The sequence below is a fragment of the Alosa alosa genome, chromosome 24 (assembly GCF_017589495.1).
Source record: "Alosa alosa isolate M-15738 ecotype Scorff River chromosome 24, AALO_Geno_1.1, whole genome shotgun sequence".
Lineage (NCBI taxonomy): Eukaryota > Metazoa > Chordata > Actinopteri > Clupeiformes > Clupeidae > Alosa > Alosa alosa.
The window spans coordinates 13,519,184-13,543,496 of record NC_063212.1 but is presented as its reverse complement, the minus strand read 5'-3'; the positions used below and the strand labels follow the sequence as shown (position 1 = coordinate 13,543,496).

Below are 24,313 nucleotides of genomic sequence, written 5' to 3'. Positions count from 1 at the left end.
AAGACCAAGCGTTCAACCCAAACAAGTGGCAACAATTTGCCCTACCTACTCTCCGACGTTTAGGCTACGAGAGATATATCCTCCTACATTAATGGAACCCCGAGACTTTGGTGATGCATCCAAAACAGTTGAAAGCGAACGTAAGGTAAGATCTGTGACTGAATCACAAGTTTTGAAGTGAATGACTAGCTACCCATGCATGGATACGGAACATCGAAAATCGGCACCTGAAATCAACATGCAGGTGCAAAGTCATGTCATTATAAAGACTGATGCAGACAGGTGTTTGGACAGAAGTAATGAATGATGAGTGACCAATTAAGTCTTCCTGACAGAACTAACGCTTACCTTCCATTTTCAATTATTCATTCATTGATGTCACTTGTTTACGTTATTTATTATGTAAAAAAAAAAAAAAAAAGAAACTCGATTGGGGGCCCCAAGCAGCCACTTAGTTCCCTTATGCCTCTGGCCGGCCCTGTTTGAGAAGGTCACCAGGTCCCATTGTCTGAAAACACTGTATGTGCAAAGGTCAACCCTTCTGATAAACATACTGGGTGACTCCTGCAATAAACTTTGAAGGTGTTGAGGACATACAACTGGATGTTCACACAACTGGATGTGTATGAAATGCGCTACATAAAAAACTTGACTTGACTTGTTACTGTGTATTAAAGCTTCTCGGGCATCTTCATCTTGACCTCTCCAGCATAAAAGCTCAGGCTTATTAGCCTACAAGAGTATACAGTACCCATTTACTGAATGTCCAATCATGTGATTCTCAATATTTTGGTTTATTTCTCAAAGATATGGCGAGTGCCAGTATCACACCAGCTCTGACTCTGACAGGTGCTTTTAAACGTTTTACGGCACGCCACGTCATTCAGCCCAGACGACAGCAGTAAACCACAGTCCTCGCCATTCACTGGGTCTCCCCCTGGGCCTAAGTGGTTATCTGGCTGCTTGTGTGCCCACGGCACAGACCTGCAAGACATGTCAGTCAGGCGATAAATGCAAGGCATCAGATTCAACAACAAAAATTGGGAATCTATGTGGATATGTAACTAAATTTAAAAAGCAAGCCACTGAAATATTACGTTAAGAGTGTTAAATGTAAATAATGAATATTTATATGTCTAGCTTTGCCATATACTACAACTTGCAGCCTGTGTAATAAAACAATGTTTGAAGTTTTGGCAACCGTATAAAACAGAGTCTAAAGAGAAATATTTTCTCACCCCTCTTCAGTAAAGGGTGTGTTGTCCACCCAGAACCAGGTGCCCTCCTTCTTAGAGTCTGTTAGACCAACCCACCACCTTTCTCCATGTGTTAATATGAAATCCTTCAATGAGAAATACCACTCTCGTGACACTTAAAAATCAGTTAGATAATGTTTTTGAACAACACAATGTTAACAGTTAACACTGCTCCATGCAACCTCCTCTTGTTGAGAAGATATATCACTAAATAAAGAGATTTATAAGATAGATAGATAGATGGATAGATACTTTATTAATCCCTAGGGGAAATTCAAGGTCACAGTAGCATACAGACAACATACACACACACATTCACTAACAGCAGAAAAAGTAATTAAAAGTATATCATATAAAAAAAAACACAACTAATCAATAAGGACTGTAGAAGATAAAGAATATACTAAATATACTAAAATACAAATTATACAAAATAAAACAATCTAAATAAATTCTAGAAAACAGTATCCACATAGTGGGTGATTAATCAATCAGGTGCGCTTGCAATGACTGAAGCAGGGACTGAGCCTGTGGTCCTCTGTGTGGTCCTCTGGTCCACCTTATTGTGCACTTGGTGCAAGGTGGCACAAGGCGTAAAGCAAGGCTTATTCTTATCTTAGACTCAATAAAGTAAGATTGCTTTCGACATGCGCTCCTCTTCTAATCAACCTTGCACCCAGGGGTGTGGCAATTAATGACATAAGGTGTGGTCTGGTGCATGATACAAAATTCGCTATCTTACACACTCTAAAAATCATTACGTCACTGACCAAGAAAAACCTGGTCACAAAATCACGCCATTAGTGATTGTGGACTGGCCACGCCTGTAATGTCTATAAACTTTATGCCTCTGACCATCTATATCTGATCGCCAAACCCTTAGGTTTATTTATTTTACTTATCGTACCTTAAACGTTGTGACTAATGTTTCGACGCCCATGCGTCTTCTTCAGGTTTGACTATGAAGAAGGTAAGGTAAGGTGCTCTTTGTGAATGAGTGTCATGGTGATGGTGCAAATGAGTAAGTCAAACAGTGCAACAGTGCAAGAATAAAGTCTATATATCTATGTATAAATAACTATATTAAGAAAGGTATAAGTGTGGTCACAGTTCGGCTGTGGCATGGAGGGAGGGGTTGTGCATATGTGCTAATAAAGCACGCAAACAGTGAGGCAGAAGACAATGGTAAAGTGGCTAGTGGACAGACAGTTCAAGACATGGAGGTGGTGAAGAGGCAGACAGACTATGCGGAGAAGTCTATTTCTCCTCTTCCCTTAAGTAATGCATTGAACAGTTCAATGGCCCTGGGGATGAATGACTTCCTCATTCTGTCTGTTGTGCAAGACCGTGAGCGAAGTCTCCAGCTGATCAGGCTCTTCTGCTTAACAATAGTGCTGTGGAGTGGATGACTCATTGTCCAAGATGTTGATCAGTTTGTTCAGGGTCCTTTTGTCAGATATTGAAGTGATGCACTCCAGTTCAGCTCCCACTACAGAGCCAGCTTTCCTTACCAGCCTGTCAAGTCGCCCCGCATCCTTCTTCTTTGTGCTTCCTCCCCAACATACCACTGCATAGAAGAGGACGCTGGCAACAACAGACTGGTAGAACATCCTGAGGAGCTTGCTGCACACATTGAAGGAGGGCAGCCTCCTCAGGAAGTACAGCCTGCTCTGCCCTTTCTTGTAGAGTGCATCAGTGTTGGCTGACAAGTCCAGTTTATTGTCCAAGTGGAGACCCAGGTACTTGTAGGTGCTTACCACCTCGACATTGACCCCATCAATGGAGACTGGTAGCAGAATGGGCTTAGACCTGTGGAAATCCACCACCATCTACTTGGTCTTTGTAGTGTTGAGTTGGAGATGATTGAGTTTGCACCATTGCACAAAGTCCCCCACCAGGCTCCTGTACTCCTCCTCCTTCCCGATAAGTGATATAAAGACTAAAAAGGACCTATACTGTAGGTGTCAGTTTTCTGTTTTTAAACTGAATTAATCAACTCTTATCCCTCTGCAAACATAGGAAGATGATTGTTTTCTATAGCTCTAAACTACTGTTCTGTGAATACCTTTTCCTCCTCATTCTCAATGATGGCCAGGTGTCCACCCAGAGTAATACAGTCATCTCTACTCTTAGTCCAGTTTTTCAGATCAAAGGAGAAGTGATACCACTTGCCACTGAAGATTTTCCAACCACCTTCCAATTTTTTCACTGTTTGGCAACAGTATGGCACAAAGTCATAAAAACAGTTTGGATCACAATATATTTTATGAGTTTCTTAAATCATCTCTTGTATCATCAATCACACCACCAGTAATTGCTATGATCATCACCATCATCAACTTTGTCATCTTCAAAACCATCACTATCATAGTTTAGTCTGTTCTCCACTCACTTTTACAATGCAGGGCGGTCACCTCTTTGGAGAGACCATCAAGGATTTGCAGCTGCTCTTCCACTAGGTTGTGAGTCTCTTTATAAAAACAAAGCAAACAAACAAAAAAACAAGATGATAATATAAACACAATGATATCTACCATCTTCACCAGCTTTAATGTAACAAAGGATTTTAGACTGTGAATCTTTAAGTAGAATTGCTTCTTGTGTTTGAAACTCTATTATTGTTTATTGTAAAATAAGTCTTAATGTTTAAATCAAATCACTCTATTACTATTTTATATCATCTCCCTTTTTGGCTTGGTACCACTGTCACCCTGCAGTTGCCAAAAATGTCACTCTTGCAAAATATTTGTCCCTTTTTTCCCTCTCATATACCGAACCAAGGACTATTGCTATAGTAATTCAGGCACTCACGTCTGCATGACTTGTCTTTCAATACATCTGCAAAAAAATTAAATAGATTAGTGTTATCATCACATAATAAAATAACATATTTAGAGATCCCATTTTCTCCGCCAGTATGGTTGAATTACACTTAAAGTGAACTGTTTGTCTCTGCGTTATAGCACTTCTTGGGCCTTATTGTGCACTTGGTGCAAGGTGGCACAAGGCGTAAAGCAAGGCTTATTCTTATCTTAGACTCAATAAAGTAAGATTGCTTTCGACATGCGCTCCTCTTCTAATCAACCTTGCACCGAGGGGTGTGGCAATTAATGACATAAGGTGTGGTCTGGTGCATGATACAAAATTCGCTATCTTACACACTCTAAAAATCCTTACTTCACTGACCAAGAAAAACCTGGTCACAAAATCACGCCATTAGTGATTGTGGACTGGCCACGCTTGTAATGTCTATAAACTTTATGCCTCTGACCATCTATATCTGATCGCCAAAATAGGGCCCCTTAGGTTTATTTATCTTACTTATCGTACCTTAAACGTTGTGACTAACGTTTCGACACCCAGTAGAAGTCAAACCTGAAGAAGACGCATGGGCGTCGAAATGTTTTGTACTAATAAAATTCACTACAAGCTTGGTGTGCTCCGATCCTGCTCCCTGGTCCTAGATAGACCTTGGGTCTCCTCATTGGTAATTGAAAGATACTGTAGTTCAGGAGAATACATATAATTGATGATACAGTGCATAAATGCAACAATAACTAGAATTGCGGTTCCGAGGAACCGCAAGAGTGGGTTTGATCAGGGGCATGGAACTCGGCTTCATCCAAGGATTCCAACGGTATCTCATTTATGAAAATCGGGCACACGGATCAAAAGTTATCTGCATTAACGCAACATCCAATAAGCTAAAACGCATAAATATTGTGGTTGCTATGCTGGTTGCTAGGGCAATCATGCTGGTTGCTATGGTGGTCACTAGGTTAGAAGGCCAGCGCCTCCTGAGAGGCCTGAAGGGTCATTTCTGAGGTTGTTGGCTGCTGGAACCGAAAAATGGACTGCATTTTCTTAAAAGACAATGTGACAATGTGACTGAAGTGCGGGCAAAGTTTGCACAGAAATGTACGATTTTTCCCACCCTCATCGACTTTGTCATAAAACTTGTTTAAATGATCACACGACGCCTCCTTGCTGCTTTGTCATCTACATCAGCCTTTCTCAAACTACTTTGACCTGAGGTCCAGTCAAGGCATACTTTGGGGTCATAGGGCCCACCTACATGAACCCACCCCCTCCTCCCACCCCCCATCAAATTGTAATGATATCACAATTATTATTATTTTTATACTATATTGCTATACATGCACTTCAAAACAGTCAATGTTTAAAGTGCTAAGATTGTTCACAAAAGTTTGTGAAAGCATGCACATCAGAGTACTGCTTTACTAATGTAAAATATAATTAGGCCTACAATAGTTTCATTGTTTTTTTGATTGTTGCATGATGCTTGCATGAGAAATACTTCTCAAAACAACAGCAATTATATGGGTGCCGTTGTTTTGGGATGTTTCCCTCATGCAAGCATCATACACTGATAGAGTATATGCTATTTAATTACATTTTATTTGAATGCCTGAATATAAGAATTCAGGAAACACAATACCAGCATTTAACATTTCTGTTGTTTACTAGTTTATGTAAATCACATAACACATGAACTGTTTACATACTACTGATAGCCCATTACTGTACACAATAATATTGTGCCCATTCATTAACATATTTTAAAACATCAGGCGTCTTTTTTACACATTTAAACCATATTTGCACTTCGAATTTCGAGTCCAAATTGTAGTACAGAGGGTCCCTGTTAAAAATTGACACTTCATTCACGATAATGGTGATTCACGCAGCTGGGTGACATGTAAGGACAACTGCAGCCGCTTGGGGGCAGCATAGTCCGCTGTGGCGTTCAACGGTCGAACCGGACGGCGCATTCGACAGCAAGGGCTGTGATTGGCCGAGTTTTCAGTGCGTTTCTCTGTTTTTAGCAGCCCCTGCAACATGCTAATCCACTGTAGCCTAAGCTTTGTACATAATGTTAAACATAGTTTTGGATTCAGTGGCAAGATTTCTTGATTGTATAGTGCCTGTCTCTCAGTAATGTTTTAAAATGAGAGCTTCGTCAGCTGGCAGTAGGCTACTTTGTCGGTAGTCATGAGAAGTTCGCTTGCTAACAGAACATAAAAATGCTGCCCAGAAACCTTGTGAATAGTTCTGACACTAACGAGGTTGAAATATAGCCTTTGCCTACAGCATCTCCTTAACAGTAATGTTAACAAAATGACAGCCTTCATATGACAAAGGAAAAAGGAAAACGAATCCGGTCACTCAAGACTGTGCCGCGGCCGTGGGGCAGAAGACGCTTTGGTGGCCGTCCACAACGTTATAAACTTAACCTAAATAGCCGGCTGCTGTGTAGCTACAATCGGATTTTATTGTATACCCCTGTTGTCTCAATGATGATAACATCTCATTTCCGACTATATTTCAAAGTGTGCCGTTCATTTGCATTATTAACATAACATCGTGATTTTGTCATTTTGGCGAAGACATGCATTCCGTTAGGGATATTGAACATATTTAACATTCTCTAACCATTGTGATTTCGAATTGGTGCAGTTGTCAGCACAAAAATCATTTTATTCTTTTGCTCTTTTGCATTGCTCTATGCTGTTCTATGGTGCTTTCTGCCTCTTGGTTTCATACGCATGTTTTCGACGCTTCATAGAAATCCATATATAATGAGCGCATAAAACGACTTGTTGACGTTTTGGGACATTAATCTACATGTAGGCTACGTTAAGCTTTAAGGATTGTATGTCCTTAATTTATTTATAGGCCTATTTAGGCTACTTGCGCAAACCCTGGATACTTTTATTGCCACACAACAATATTGGTGGTATTTGTTACATTAGCTTCAAAAGGCACCGCTTCAGAAAGCTGCACTGCTTGTGAAAGAAGGGGGTGGGGGAGGGGAGCTTGCAGCCAAGTGTCGGAAAAATGCATAGCCTACAACACAGAACCCGCTTCTCGCACTAGTCACTGACAGTAGACACGCTTCCAGCCTAATGACTTTCACACATTTTGCAGAGAAAGCTCGAGTAGCCGAGAGAGCAGAGAAAGCTCGAGTAGCCGAGAGAGACGCCGAGAATGATCGGTTGAAAGCGGAGGTCAAAAACCTCAAACGAGAGCTTCAACAACTCCGAGAGACCAGCCACTTGGAGAGCCACAGAGACATTTTACAGGAGATGAGAGCTGGAATCGGAGAACTTCAGGCGACGCTACGTGAGCAGAGAAGTTATTCGACGCCTGAGAGACCAATCCCCAGGTGCACCTCGACACCAGCTCCAGAAACGTCCTCCTTGCAGATGTCTCCATTGGCCCTCTCCGTCACACTCAACGACAGCATCCAAGTTCCTAGTCAACACGCAGACGTGACCTTGTGTGATGTTGGTCCCGAAGACCACGCTAAGATTCACCAACAGAGCTACGGCCAAGTGGGCAGATATCGGATGCCTGCTCTTCAGGTCCATCGTCACAGAGGAAGGAACACTATAAAGCCTGGAGCAAAACCACCAACTGGGATGGAGCGAAGGGCAAGCGAGCACTGCCACAAAATGTGAAAAACTTTGTGGTCTCAACACTACAACGAAAGTTCCCTGCTATGGGGAGGAGTGAACTGAAGGACTGCATCAATAAGATCAACGAATTCCTCCGCACAACACGCAGATCTTCCCAGGGATTCAACGTGCTTTAAATTTAGACTGTAGAATGTAGAATGTAGACTGTTCATTATTTCAATAAATACGTTTTCTCTGAAGCACTTTCCCAACTTCGTCTTTCTATAGGCTAAGCATATCATGGAGATAGAGTAGAAAACTGGATTTAACTAAACAAATGTAACTAAGTAAACTGATTGTTTACTCTACAGTAGGCTATGTTCCCCCTCTCAGGCTGTACAGTAGGCCTATTGAAAGTAGGCTAATGAGCTCAATAGACACGTTAGCGCTTCCATTAGGAAACTTTCGTTGCAGACTTTCACAACTGATTGTTCAGCCTACAGTAGCCTACTGTAGGCCTACTCTACAGTAGCCTAGGCTATAGGTTATGTTCCCCCTCTCAGGCTGTACAGTAGGCCTATTGAAAGTAGACTAATGAGCTTAGACACATTAGCGCTTCCAGCCTAATGACTTTCACACATGAATGATTTACAGTAGACACATTAGCGCTCCACGCAGTGGCGTAACTAGGCCTAGTAGGTGCAGCAAGTGCAGTCGCACCAGGGCCTGTGACCTCCGTCCGCTACCCCGCAATGCAATTGCTGGAAAATTCTATACCGGTCCTTTCTGACTACCTGCGTGCCTTTGACCAGGCCAAGGCTACAGCGCAGACACTCGCAAATAAATGGGGGTTCAGAGTACATTTGAAAATGTTAGAGCACGGAGAGTGAAGCGTCAGTTTGACGAACTATCGGAAGATGAACGCTTAACCGATGCAGAGAGATACTTCAAAGTGCAGGTATTTAATGCAACTCTGGACATCATAATCAGTCAGCTCTCCCAAAGATGTGCAAGCATGCGGGAAACTTGTTATGTGGTTGAGTCTTTACGCCCTATGATCCTTCAACTTCGCGGGTGATGATGAACTGCTTGAAAAAGGCAGTACGTTTGTCAGACCATTATAGCATGGACATTGCACCGACATTCCCAACACAACTCCTCTCATTTAGGTCTTGCTTTAAAGCAGAGATTTCACAGAAGTCATCTATTTTTCAACTTGCCAAAAGGCTGGTGGTAGATTATGACAGTGTAACATCCACATTCGGGAAGTGTGTACTGCTCTCATGTTTTTCTACATTGCCTGTGACTGTGGCAACAGCTGAGCGATCTTTTTCCAAATGTTCAACAATTGCTGGTGTACAGGCTATAATCAATTAGCTAAATCATTTGTCCAGCTGTTTAAAAAAAAATTTCGTGTTACATTCAAACGCAAAAGGTGCTTTGATATCTTTTTGTTTAAACGCCGGCAAGCAGGCATGCTCTTGGTTGCAATGAATGAGGATAATTGGTTTTATCTGCGGTGTTATTTTTTTGCATTTTGAATATGACTCGCTCCAGCACGTCTACTTTTTTTGCACGGTGCTTTCTTAAAGGAGCTGCACCATCTTACAACAATTGCATCTACATTTTCATATTAGAATGTTTTGTCAAGTGTAAGCTTAAACTACCGTGATCAAATTAAGTTTCCGTGCCCCCGCTGAAAGTCTCTTATGCTCTTATGCGCTTATCGTTACACTATCAAATCTATAAGTAACCGTGACACATAGGGTATAAGATATATAAACTCACACTATTGTATTATCATATATGTTTGGTAATGGCTCAGCTTTCTCTGATTGTTCTACTGACTTGGAAACTGCATCATGGAAGCAGTAAGTCAAGTCGCATCAAAAATAGTAGTGGCAGAACTCCAAAGTGACACCTTGTGGTTGTTTGTGTCAACTGCAGTTTGTGCCATTTCTGCTGAGAAAATGGGGATCGTGATTCCTGAAGGAACCCGTCCAAACTTAACGGGGACCCACTGTAACTACATCTACGAAGTCTAAGGAAGATAACCAGGTAGTCTTTTCAAAGATTACGTCGATTTTATGAGAACGCCAGCCCTCAGAAAAGCAGTAACTATTCATTCATTCACTTCCTTTTTTCTAGCTCGCAACATTGCGGTTGTCCTGTTTACACATTAAAACCATATTTACACTTCGAATTTCGCCTCCAAATTGTAGTAACTACATCTACGAAGTCTAAGGAAGATAACCATGTAGTCTGTTCAAAGATAAGATCAATTTTGACAGAACTACAGACCTCGTGAAAGTAGTACCTAAAATGACTCCATTCACTTCATTGCAAAATCGCGGTTGGTCTACATTAAAACCATAACGTTAACGTTACTAACAATTTACATTTTGACTCCACATCGTTGTAACATCATACCTTACCAAGGGTCTTAAGAAGTGAGTCAATTTGGCTGATTACGTTTTTAACGCATTTCCACGCATTTTTAACGCTTGTCAGCTCAAAAAAAGCAGTGGCTATTGCTAACGCATTCATTTTCAATGCTTAGCATGTTAGCTAACATTAATAGGTTTGTATATGTGCTAACGCTAACTTGAACGGTGTGGGCGTCATGACGTAATAACTTTGCGTGGCCGCCATGTTGATTGCCTCCTTTACCGCTACTCAGACTACTGCCTGACTACTGCGTACTATCCTCCCTCTCAGCCGTGTTTTAATTTGATTAATTTCACCTTAACTTGATTTCAACCATGGTAAACCATTGCTGTATTGTGGGCTGTAACAGCGCAACACATGATCGCCATGGGAAAAATATAGAAAATGGGTTAACTTTCCACCGCTTTCCTGCCTGGAGGCGCAACCACGGAGACCAAGTGTCAGAGATAACGAAGAGTCGTCGGCTCGCTTGGATCGCGGCTGTAAGACGACCGAACATAACTTTCCACAGTATCCCGATGTCGATGAGAGTGTGTTCCCTGTATTTTCATTCTGGTAAGTTAAAGATGCACGGTTTTATTTTTATAGCCTACATTGTTTCTTTCCTTCAGCCGCGACACCACATACATGCATGAATGTGCGCCCAGAGACGGTTGATATAGCATTTCATCCTCGTTGGTTGATATAGCATTTGATATAGCATTTCATCCTCTTCGGTAGAACACACTGCCAGTTCCTACAAGGGCAGGGACATCCCTCTCCATTTTCAAAAAACTCCTGAAGACCCAGCTCTTTAGAGAACAACATCTCTCATAGCACCACTTACAAGTCTTGCTGATCCTAGCACTTACCAGCCGTCTTGTAATGTAATGTAATCATATAATATAATAATATGTATATTAAGGATCTTTGATAACATTATGGTTCTATATGTGTTCAACACTTCTGCTATGGATAATAATTTTAAATTGTGTTACCAGGAAAACCAGCAAATGAAATGTACAACTCGCATCCGGATTGGGCACCATCACACTTGGGCCACACTGAGATGAAGGCCACAAAGACTGCACGCTATGAGAGACAGGAAAAGAGAAAACGGCAAAGGACTGACAGTACACCTGCGATGGATGAGACCGTTATTGATGACCTTGTTCCACCAGGTAAGCCCTACAGAGCCAGCAGATACAAGACCTTATATTGCTTTTGTTGCTGTTTCAGCTGCATGATGCACATTTAGCTAAAATATTTCCTTATTTGATCCACAGTGGAGACACCAGCACCAGCAGAGGATGGAGCTGACCAGACACTGCTGACAGAATGTGACTTCTGTCAGCGCCGGCGTGCTGAAATCAACCGGCTGCTGGAAGAGAACAGGACCCTGAAATGTGAGCTTGGCCAGAGAAAAATGGATGAACATTTTCTGAAGGATGACAACGTCAAAGTGAAATACTACACTGGACTTCCACACCTTGAAGTTGTCATGGGTGTTCTTGTGGGGTAGAATCTAACTTGTTGACACATTTAACATTACTGTTGTTTACTACTTTATGTAAATCACATGACTATAATAAACTGTAACTTACTGAGAGCTAAGGTAATTCTGATTCAGACTCTCAAGTATCATCCAAACAGTGTGATGAATGGCCATCACGTAAAGCATATGACAACAGCAAATAGCTAACGTTTACGTTAGCCTAACTTACTTATCGTTGACGTTGACCCGACACTGTAGACCAGACCTCAAGTCTCACGCATTGAGCGTGAGACACACGCATTTCAATGACTTCACACACTCACACGCCACACATGGCATTTCTCACTCCGAAAAATGATTAACTTGCCCGCACAGAAATTTCTAAGGGCTATATTTTACAAACGTGTCACACAACGTTGCTGTCTGTGCGCTCATTCAGTTCAGAGAGCTGCTGTTCAATTACTAACCTATCGGCCAATCAGAAAATAGGATTTCTCCACCAATCACGAAATCGTTTTGTTTTGATGTGGGTCCGCAACGTGGAGACTGCTGGTGCGCGGAGTCGTGGAGTGAAATTAGGCCTGGTGCTTCGTCTGATAATTTGCTGCGCAGTTGATCAAGATACCGCGGACCGACAAAAAAGAAAACAAACGTTTCTGCTATCGATGTCATTAAACATGGAGCCATACAATAAAGTGGTGGTAGGCTATGAGCGTTCATTCAATGCAGTCGTCTGCGCGAGAGAAACTGAAACTAATCGATAACGTTGGTATCAAAGCTCCGCTTCAACCATGCTTTTTAATTGTTTAACGACACTTAATAGAACAACGTTGATTTTTGGATTTTCCATAGAAACAGAGCAGAGACTGTATAATACACTGTATAGCACTGAGTATTGTATAGTCAAATTTGAATATAACGTGGCCAAAAGATAGATAGATAGATAGATAGATAGATAGATAGATAGATAGATACTTTATTGATCTCCAAGGGGAAATTCAGGGGGTCTCAGTAGCATACAGACATCACACACAACACGCACTTACAGCAGAAATGGTAAGTATAAACATATAACAAAACTCCATTGTACAATAGAGACAGTAGGAGATAAGAAAAACTAACAAAGCTAAATACTAAATATACTATATAAATTAAATGTAAAAAATCCAGTGTGCTTGAGGGTGATCAAGCATGAGACGCTTGTAGTGACAGGGCCTGTAGTTCTGTGTGCATGGTGAGGTGCTCAAGAGAGTGAGTGTCATGGTGAAGGTGCAAAAGTAGTCCAACAGTCCTGTAGTTCTGTGTGTATGGTAAGGTGCTCAAGAGAGTGAGTGTCATGGTGAAGGTGCAAAAAGTAGTCCAACAGTAGTCCTTTAGTTATGTGTGCATGGTAAGGTGCTCAAGAGAGTGAGTGTCATGGTGAAGGTGCAAAAAGTAGTCTAACATTAGTGCAACAGTGCAATAATAAGGTCTAGAGACCAGCATAAATAATATGGACAAATAGGAGAGTAAAGTATAATGTAGACAAGGTAATATAAAAAACTATTAAAAACTATGTCAGCGCAAGAACAGGTTGAGGTATAGGGTTACAGCCATTCAGTATTGTAGCAGAAGCCATTGATCATGTGTGCTAATATAGCATGAAAAACAGTGTAGCAGTAAAACAGTAGTGAAAACATTAGGCTGTGTACATTAGTAAAATGGTAGTAAAACAGTAGTAAAGCAGTGGTGGGCAGTCAGTACTCAAACATGGAGAGGGTGGAGAGTCAGACAGACTAAGCAGAGAAGTCTATCTCTCCTCTTCCCTTTAGTGAAGCATTGAACAGTTCAATGGCCCTGGGGACAAATTACTTCCTCAGCCTTTCAGTTGTGCATGGCAGTGAGCGAAGTCTCCAGCTGATCAAGCTCTTTTGCTTTTTAATAGTGCTGTAGAGTGGATGGCATTCATTGTCCAAGATGTTGATCAGTTTGTTCAGGGTCCTTTTGTCAGATATTGAAGTGATGCACTCCAGTTCAGCTCCCACTACAGAGCCAGCCTTCCTTACCAGCCTGTCAAGTCGCCCAGCATCCTTCTTCTTTGTGCTTCCTCCCCAGCATACCACTGCATAGAAGAGGACGCTGGCCACAACAGACTGGTAGAACATCCTGAGGAGCTTGCTGCACACATTGAAGGACCGCAGCCTCCTCAGGAAGTACAGCCTGCTCTGCCCTTTCTTGTAGAGTGCGTCAGTGTTGGCTGACCAGTCCAGTTTATTGTCCAGGTGGAGACCCAGATACTTGTAGGTGCTTACCACCTCCACATTGACCCCATCAATGGAGACTGGCAGAGCGGGCTTAGACCTGCGGAAATCCACCACCATCTCCTTGGTCTTTGAAGTGTTGAGTTGAAGGTGATTGAGTTTGCACCATTGCACAAAGTCCTCCACCAGGCTCCTACCTTTTTTATTTTTTTGGCTGTTACTGCAAACAAGAATATTTTTAAGGATGGCCTCATGACTGTGAAAATGGCTGACATTGAACCACAGTGCTTTAAATGGGAGCCCCCAGTATCAGTCATCAAGGCATCAAAATCTGCCACAAACACTTACAACACACAACATCACTCATAAACACACACACGCACGGACAGAACCACCACTGTTCAAGAGACCATTTTGGGGCTAAATGTGCTTTTTCTCATTTGGTTGTTTTCTGTTTGTTTATAGAGCAGAATGAGCCACTGCTGTTCAAAGGGCCCATTTGGGTGAAATTATTATTATACTTTATGTTATTATAATTTATTATTATTTACTATAGGGTTCTAGAATAAATTACATTAATACACAGGATTAGATGTTAAAATCCCTTGTGCCAAAATCCAAGGTAAAAACACATTCAGAAGCCCCTGCTCAAGTTTAATTTTAAAAAGCACACTACCCACAAATCCGCCAACAAATGGTCACAAACACAATAGAAATGGCCCATCCAACAGCAGTATATAGCATGCGGCATGTCATTGGGGTTATCAAGTGGGCACCCTCATTCACCGATGTTTCGTTAAGTTAGGCCCACGACACCTCATGAAGGCTTAACAGTGAAACCAGCGTCCTGGAGACACTCCCCTCCATGCTGACACCATATTACCACATTGAAATATCCAATACCCAAAATACTCTTTAACCAGCCCAGGCATGGTCAAGGTTATTAGGTTGGTCCGTCCCGCTGATGTGGACTGAACCATAGCCATAAAAACCCTGGCCAACCAACCATCAACCTAGGCACAGCCCATCACAAACACAAAACAAATTAGCCAGTTAGCTTAGGCCCCATCACAAACACAAAACAAATTAGCCAGTTAGCTTAGGCCCCATGCTGCCACCATATTACAACAACAAACATCCAAATACCCTTAACCAACCTAGGCATGGTCTAAGTTGGCTAGGTTGGTCCGTCCCGTTGATGCGGACTGAACCATAAACCATAAAAATCCTTAGCCAAGTACCATCAACCTAGGCACAGTCCATCACAAACACAAAACAAATGAGCTAGTTAGCTTACTTTAGCTTGCGCCCCAGGAAGGGTAACTTCTCCTTACCCACAACCATTCGCTTGCCCGTTCTGCTGCTAAAGACATGTTACTAACCACCTGCCTTAGACTTCGACCACAAATGCCCAATTCAGACAGCAAGCCAATAGCAGATCTGGCCACAAACCCACGTGCACCGATTTCAATAGGCCTTAATCGTGCACTCCAACCTTGCTTAGCTGCCTCCTCTGCTATTTCAGTGTATTTAGCTCTCTTCAGCTCATTGGACACTTCCACTCTGTCCTCCCAAGGAACAGTGAGTTCAATGAAGTAAATTATCTTCTCTGAATCCGACCATAGAATTACGTCGGGTCGTAGCTTAGTACTCACTATATGTGGAGGCACCGCCATCTGCTGGCCAAGATCAACCTTCATTTCCCAGCCCGCCCCATTTTACACCTGGCCTTCGCGGAACAAGGTTTATCCCCCTGACGTACAAAGTTAATTTGCCTTACCCCTTTACTAGCTGCTAATGAATTGACTTCTCTCCTTTTATCCTCTATTGCCGCTGCCACACATTTCAATACCTGGTTATGACGCCATCGATACCGCCCTGGGTGAGACTTACCTTGCACCCTGATAGGATATGGTGGAGACTGCCCACACATGAGCAAAGTATGCATTTATCATCCTCACCAAACCATTGACTTAAATTCTTGGGAGATGGGAGCACATCATATGTAGCACCTAACATAAATCTGATCTTACCAGCTTCCATGCCCCATAGATCTTTCCATTTAATCCGTCTTTTTTCCACCCCTTCCCAGTTCACCCACTGCCCTTGTTTTGCCTGCGACACTGCCTTAGTACATCTTACAGCCTCCTCCTGTCTATGCATTTCCTCCAGTACCATTTTCCTCTTTTCTCCTGCAGAAGCCTTACTCCACAAGGGTTTACTTACACCCACCCCTAAACCCCCCGCCCGTGCTGCACATGGCCCATTATATCCCTATGCTTCAATGCTGATTGAGCTTGCTTAACTGCCTGCTCTGGGTTCCACTTCCTCCCTGCATTAACTGTGGGTGCAACTTTCCTCACAGTGTGTTTGAAATAATGGAATTTGTGCTCTCTCATGAAGCTGGGTCTATGGGACATGGGGAGGGTGGGTCTCTGTTGATCGGGGAGGGGCGCGGGCCACGCAGTAGTTCAAGCAGGCGTGGGACTTTTCATGTACTTCGATCAGGGGAGGGGGCGTGGCACTGTGCTAATGCCACGCCCCCTCCCCCCTGAGAAACAAAGTCTCACTCCTTGCAAACTTCAAAACTTGAGAGCCCTGCTGTAGACTTACACAGTTCTCAATGCTTCAGTTTACATGTAGATACCCTCATTATGCTACGGTGTAAGTGTGTTGCTATTTGGAGCCTTGATAGCGATTTATTTTTACTACGTTTAGTTCAAGCATCGAATCACAGCACAGCACCCAGAATGCATTGCAACACACCGTCATGAAGGGACTCATCGTTAGGTCGGCTTTAAATAGCATACAGAACCAATAGTAATTTAACATTGTCTGTAAGCTCCACAGATCGTGGCAAGACAATTGAATTGATTGTGGACTTCTTGCCGGGCAATGATAAGTAACTTAACTTGAATAATACTGTTGCGTGAATGTGCGTAAAATCTGTATGAATGTGTGTTTCACAATAGTATAATCTATACAACTGTTTACATGACTAAGTTTGAATGGAGCTAGCTGGGCATTGAACGGGGCTTAATGGATTGGGAATTTTTTTTTTTTAAATGACCTGTATGAACATGGATTCACTTTAAAAAAAAGTGATTTTACATGATTTGGTGCTGGCAAGGCATTGAACTGGGCTGAATGGATTTGGAAAATATATATATTTTTAAATGACCTGTATGAACATGGATTCACTTTAAAAAAAGATGGTAGAGCGCGAGACTTCAAAAAAAGATGTAGACTTTTTTTACATGACCTTTACACTTGGTGCTGGCAAGGCATTGAACTGGGCTTCATTCGAGGATTCCAACGGTACCTCATTCATGAAAATCGGACATACAGGTCAAAGGTTACATGCACACACCTTCATATACACAGACAGCCCAGCCCAGCCCATTAGACATTGCCAGATGGCTTAGAACTCTGCCAGGTGCAAGTAATCAACTCTAGCAGCAGAGCTCTACCAGGTCCAAGTAATGAGGTACTGTGATGTCATAGAGGCCCAGCATTCCGCCATTCATTTCAATGGGCCCAAAAAATGCCGAAAAATGGGAATAACGCGAAAACGACAAGGACCAGCGACACGAAAGTAACACACGCACTACACCGGTTCGGGCCTGAATTTTTGGAGTTTGAACCGCGTCGATAGCTCAAACGGTCTAGGAGGAGTAGTGAGTACAAAAAGTGGGTGAATAGGAAGCCAGCTTGCTGTGGGCTTGCTGGATCAAACCCACTAATAAGTAAACTTAAGAAGAACAATAGTGGGCTTGCTGGATCAAACCCACTAATAAATAAGAAAACTTAAGAAGAACAATAGTGGGCTTGCTGGATCAAACCCACTAATAATAAGAAAAGTGGGTGAATAGGAAGATATAATAATAATAATAAGAAGAAGAAGAAGAAAACTTAAGAAGAACAATAGTGGGCTTGCTCAACAAGAACAATAGTGGGCGAAGCCATGCCGTGGTCTTGCTGGATCAAACCCACTAATAATAAGAAAACTTAAGAAGAACAATACCACAGCATGGCTTTTGCTGTGGTCTTGCTGGATCAAACCCACTAATGAGACAGTTCAGAAAGTTTCCTAGGTGATTATTGGTTGGGATGCTTCAGTTCAGACAATTCAAGTCCCACATTTGGATAACCAAATCTCATTCCAAAATTCATACTCACAGAGGACTGCCAAGGCAACAGCCACTGTCAACATGAGAACAACCACACAATGCAGCACAGTGGTATAGCTCAGTTTGACACAGGCACCGGCGTTCGTCTCTGCACCAGCTGCCACCTCCGTGGGACTGCCTCGGTCCGGCCCTGGCCGCCCAACAGTATCAGCTGAGTGGGGAAAAAAACCCTCAGTCATATCATATCCCATTCCAATATTTTCATGTTTACATTTGAAATTAATTTAGATTTAAAGCTGATTTAATAGTTGTGTAGCCAATATAACTAAAAGCTAACACAGTTACATTGTAGCAACATTGTGAGCACATAGGCTACCACATAGGTCGCCGCAACGTAGTTGGATGATGTGGTAGGTACATTTCTGGTCCATTCCTGTGACCTAAAATTATATGCAGAGGACCTTCTGGTGATGTCAATGACATTACTATAACATCCTCTGAGCGTCATCTATAGCTTTCATAATTAGGGCCCGAGCACTGAAGGGCGCAAGCCTTACGCCTTACGTGATTGATCTGAAACTTTATAAAATATTGGATATCATTATTGTGATGATATTCACATGTGTAATTCACATGCCTAGCATAGTTCCACCATCTGGCCAATCAGGAAATGTGCCAAAAATGCTCAATTCTTTGACTGATTGGTCTGAAATTTTACACAAAGTTAGATATCATGATGATGATGATATTCATATGTCTTTACCATGCCTTGCATAGCGCCACCAATTGGCAAGAGAAGGAATGTGTTCTTTCCACTTGGATGGATGGTTGTATATCACAATCAGATGCATTAGATTAATCAGATTATGTGTATGAAATCCAAACACCCAATATGCCTGTCTGGCTTAGCGCCCCAGCTGGCCAAAGTCAGAATAGTTTTTGGAATTTATTAACAAAATATTAATTAAATATCATTGTTTCGATGATATTCACATGTGTAATTTCCATGCCTGACATAGCGCCACCATCTGGCCAACCAAACAGTGTATCAGAAATGCTCTTTGCTTAAAATGAATGGTCTGAAATTTCTCAGGTTAATATATATTATGATTATGATGACACCCAATGGGCATGCTTTGCATTGTGCCCCCACCTGGCCAAGCAAGTAAATGTGCCAGAAAATAAAATGCAAAAACGAATAGCACACGCATCAAATATGTACATTTCCCAAACACATCACGTTGGTGCATTGTTGGATTCCGAAATGTCACGGGTTGCGGGCCCGGGCGTGCTCGCTTGCGGCTATATTATATATAGTAATTTTTATATTTATTAAGGTCATGCCCATCTTTATTTTCACAATGTACAAGTACATATTCAGCCTAACTTGAAGACTTCATATTCTCCAGAGTGCACTCATTGATTGTAGTAATGCTCAACAAGTCAGTGCAGAGCAGATAGAACAATGATTAGCTTCGCGCCACAACAACGCTCAACATGTACAGCTTGTTTCACAATTGGTAATCAAGCTCACACCTGAAAATGTTTGATGCCTGCAACATGAGATAGAAATATAATGACAAATATAACTAAAATAACCGACAATTGCACATTATTCATTCAAAATGACACACACACACACAGAATTCTGGGAACGCTTACTCAACAGCAGTTTAAAATGTTTGTTGTTGAACAAAACTCGGCTGTCATTCAGGGGCGACCGGAAGGTACACGGATGCCAGTGAAGCACAGTAGGCTACAAGATTTTATACATTGAGTGAAAAGATTTACTTGTTTTTCAAAGTGATATAAAGTTGTCCATGGTAATTTATGCAAGCTCACGTAGCCTTAATTAGACAGATATAGGCTAATTTAATGTGGCTACGTAATAGGTGAGCAGGTAGGGACATCGTGGCAATTTTAATCATGGCACTAAAGGAACACTTTTGCACGTGACCATAGCATGGGCCCTGAAGACTAAGGACTAAAGACTCACAGACTTAATTGATCTCAGGTGCTGAGGGAGTGAGTGTGTGAGGCCACATGGGCTCAGATAGGTATAAATGGGATTGGGACAGCACTTCATGATGTTTAATAACAAAGACGTTGCTGACACGTGCACCATGCACGTGTGTTGTTCTGTTATTTACATTTGTAATTTCCGGATTTCCCTATGGTCACCAGTAAATGTCACAACGTTTTGAACTGTGGGTAATTCCCTTTGGTGAAGTCTGCACCGATGCAGACTCACGGAAAGGGCTCGGTAAGTGTGTACTCAAACCCTCACGCCCTTTGACATTGGGACCTAAGCCCTTACGAATTTCGCGAGAACACGCATCAAAGTCTGTGAGTCCTTGAGTCTGGATTTTGGGATTGGCCCATTATTCACGGTGCCAGCTGAACCTAGCACGACTTTGTGGTAATGTTATTCATGGTAGACTAACAGCTGGCTACATTATAGGTGACCAGGCTACCATGTCACTGCCATGTTACTTGTGGTACCAAATGACAACAACTCTGTACAACATTGCTCCATCGCTGAAACGACATGACCATGAGGTAATGTCACGGTAATCAAATGACCACTTTCTGACAATGTTGCTGCAATGTCATGTGTTTGCTGGGTATACTGTGAGTAGGCCAAGCAGTAGTAGACCTATAATGTAAATGAAGCACTGGAATATAAATTTCAAACCCCAATCAAAATCTATCAAAACACTCACCTATGGGAACAGATTCGTTGTTTCCACTTTCTAGATTGATGTTAATGTCACATGTGTCATGTATGACATCGTCAGGGCCTGCTGCTAGAGTCAACAACAAAAAAACAAGGATAAATACAGTATTCATTATTTATTTTCTGATTAGTGTAACTTCACAGTGAAATATAGAGTATTGCTGAAAGAGAATATTAAGGTTGCAGTCCACGATTCAACAAACTTTGTGTCAAATTCATCTAAGCTTATTTCACAGTTTCCAGGTTCATTTAACTGAGGTTAATGATGTTGATGATGCCTTGGGAGGGTAAAGCATCATCCTGTGACTTTCTACATATTCAAACCTAAACCTCAACAAAGTTGTTTTGAAAAAGAAATGTTTGTTCACAGCAGACCACATAGCGATATGTTTGATATTTCAGCAGAAATTGTTTTTTACGGTGGCAATATCTTGTGAAATTGGCTAATTGCTCCAGTTCTTGCTTCAAGCTTGGACCGAGCTATACAACACATACATATGAAGTAAATTATCAACAGGCTTTCACAACAATTGCAGACAGTGTATTTAATTTAGCTATTGATTTCTGGATTTTTTAAAGGCCTTGGATGACTTATTCTGAATGCATATATTTTCTCTCCATGGCTTTACAATACCTGCAATAGGGGTACAGGGAATCATTTTCAAATACACTGTCTTACACGTACTGTACATGTGTATGTGTTCTCTCTTCATCTTCAACTAATTGTAATTTCTCCAAAAACAGTAAATTAAAGACAATTGATAGATGAGGAAGGCCTAACCTACACAGTATCATATGTGTTATTGTAATGTAGCAGTCTGTCTGCAAAAATAAGTCAGCAAATAGGGCTAATGATTTTTTAGATTAGATTAGGTTCAACTTTATTGTCATTGTGCAGAGTACAAGTACAAAGACAACGAAATGTATCTACCAGAAGCGCAAAAAAGCAGAAAAGTGCAATGTGATATACAAAGTATAGGCAGATGGTGCATAGACATGTCAAGAAATATAGTGCAGTGTAGATAGTAATATACAGTTGATTTACGGAAGGTGGTTTAGAGTAATATAAATGAAATATAAATATGTCCAGTGTATTAGCAGCTACCTTATAAGAGCAGAATAGATTTGCCTTTTTAATATGAACAATGTATGAACAACATACATATAAGTGCAATGTAGTAGCAGTAACATTATAATAGTAGTAAGAATAATATAGATGCAGTGTATTAACATAATATAATATAAGAAAACAGAATAAATACAGACATTCAGAAAAATATAGACGTATATGTACAGAATGCACAGCTATGTGCATTGTGGTAACTGGTAACAGTATCATTGTAGTCCAGAAAGAGTAAAATTATGAATGATGATGAATAGTATGAAGAGCAGTAGAAAATGGCTATATGTAAGTGCAATTACAGTATGTACATTTTTAAATAAATAGATAGAACACTATGAATAGGATAGGGTAGTGCAAATGTCCCTGTCAAGGTTGCCATGGTTGTGGACACCGCAACAAGCACAAGCAAGAAGACATCTGGCAGGGGCGGTGGGGGGCTTGGTTGGTTGTCACCGGGGTGCAGAGCTAGAGTTCAGTAGGGTGACAGCCGCAGGAAAGAAGCTTCCTCTGAATCTGCAGGTTCGGGTGCGGATTGACCTGTAACACCTCCTGGAGGGGAGTGGTGAGAACAATCTCTAATGATGCTGCGTGCCTTACGCAATCATCACTTGCCCTGGATGGCCTCGATGTTTTCGCCACCCTCTGCAGTGCTTTTTGGTCAGAGCAGTTGCCATACCAAACTGTGACACAGCTGGTGAGGATGTTCTCGATGGTGCAGCGGTAGAAGTTCACCAGGATCTGAGGAGACAGGTGGACTTTCTTTAGTCTTCTCAGAAAGAAGAGACGCTGTTGAGCCTTCTTGATCAGGGTAGAGGTGTTGATGGTCCAAGAGAGGTCCTTAGAGATGTGGACACCCAGAAACTGGAGATGTGGACACCCAGAAACTGTATATAGTATAAGTAGTATAAGTATATATACTCTTTTGATCCCGTGAGGGAAATTTGGTCTCTGCATTTATCCCAATCCGTGAATTAGTAAAATACACACAGCACACAGTGAACACACAGTGAGGTGAAGCACACACTAATCCCGGCACAGTGAGCTGCCTGCAACAACAGTGGCGCTCGGGGAGCAGTGAGGGGTTAGGTGCCTTGCTCAAGGGCACTTCAGCCGTGCCTACTGGTCGGGGTTCGAACCGGCAACCCTCCGGTTACAAGTCCGAAGCGCTAACCAGTAGGCCACAGCTGCCCCTAAAGTGTATATATATGTGTAGTATATGTGTGTGATAGCTTTAGACTTCCGCGAAGTCCACAATGAGCTCTCTGGTCTTCTTGGTGTTGAGAGCCAGGTCGTTGTCAGTGCACCACGATGTTTGGTGCTGGACCTCCTCCCTGTAGGCCGTCTCATCGTTGTTGCTGATGAGACCAATCACCGTAGTGTCGTCTGCAAACTTGACAATGGTGTTAGTGCCATTTACAGGTATTCAGTCGTTGGTGAAGAAGGAGCACACATCCCTGTGGTACGCTGGTGTTCAGGGTGATGGTTGAAGAGGTGTGATTATCTAACCTAACATACTGAGGTCTGTTGGTTAGGAAGTCCAGAATCCAGTTACAGAGAGAGGATGCCCAGTTCACTGAGTTTGGTGACCAGTTTGGAGGGGATGATGATGATGTTGAATTCTGAACTAGAGTCAATGAACAGAAATGGTCAAGGTGGGACAGGGCAGAGTGAAGTGCCGTAGAGATGGCATCCTCTGTGCTACTGTTCTGACGGTAGGTGAATTGGAAGGTGTCCAGTAAGAGTGGTAAGCAGGTCTTGAGATGGGCCAGGAGGACCAGCCTCTCAAAGCACTTCATGATGATGGGGGTGAGAGCAACTGGACGGAAGTCATTAAGGCTTGTTGCCATCATTTTAAGTTTCAGAGTAGCATATTGTTGTCGTCTAACAATTAGCTAATTCTGTCAAAAAGTATTTTTACTATAATCAAAAAGGCCAACCATTTAAAGAAAAACTCACCTACATCGTTATCCATAAATACATGTTTTGGGATGTGCTTCTTCTTGTGATGAGACATCTTTGAGGTGTCCTCACACATATATCATGATTTCTCTTTGTCTTTCAGTAAAATAAGGCTAGTTGAAATAGCCTATAGCAATGTTGAGTTCAGTTTAGAAGCAGCCTACTGACGTTTGCCTCCCTTTCAAATCCCCTCCACCTAGACTACCACCTAGACTGGCATGTTTCTGGGAAGTGATCTAAAATATGTGAACGGAATGTTAGCTCAGTTTTATGATGCCACAAACATGTGGATGGATTTTAATCCATAGTTAACAATGAAACTCTAGAATGTTGGTTTGGAATTTTGAAAGTGCAGGGGTTAACATGGAGACAAACCACTTCTGAGAGACAATGCACAGTTTATTATACACAAAGAGTATAGTAAAAAAGATCTATTTTATTATGACCGCCGTGCAGCGAAGCATAAGGTTTAGTCTGATTTTGTTTTTGTTTTTTTTCGCATGGCCAATTTTCCGTCAAGGATTCCT

General features: G+C 41.9%; 1 protein-coding gene across 1 annotated transcript; it reads right to left on the bottom strand.

Moving 5' to 3' along the window:
• Nucleotides 1–794: 794 nt before the first annotated feature.
• LOC125289069 (CD209 antigen-like protein E) lies at nucleotides 795–23,999 on the bottom strand. Its single transcript, XM_048235739.1, has 8 exons — nucleotides 23,784–23,999; nucleotides 20,691–20,774; nucleotides 18,017–18,178; nucleotides 4,068–4,094; nucleotides 3,649–3,726; nucleotides 3,322–3,464; nucleotides 1,239–1,342; nucleotides 795–984 (listed from the first exon to the last, which is right to left on the bottom strand). Exons 1-8 carry the CDS (start codon nucleotides 23,860–23,862, stop codon nucleotides 795–797), a joined length of 867 nt encoding a protein of 288 aa, XP_048091696.1. The 5' UTR covers nucleotides 23,863–23,999.
• Nucleotides 24,000–24,313: the final 314 nt, after the last annotated feature.

Excerpts from the sequence above, each read along its gene's own strand:
- LOC125289069 (XM_048235739.1), bottom strand. The coding sequence starts at position 23,862 with ATGTGTGAGGACACCTCAAAGATGTCTCATCACAAGAAGAAGCACATC. Across the intron at positions 20,775-23,783 it reads ATTTATGGATAACGATGTAG|CAGCAGGCCCTGACGATGTC; the intron begins GTGAGTTTTTCT and ends TGTTGACTCTAG. Across the intron at positions 18,179-20,690 it reads CAACGAATCTGTTCCCATAG|CTGATACTGTTGGGCGGCCA; the intron begins GTGAGTGTTTTG and ends TTCCCCACTCAG.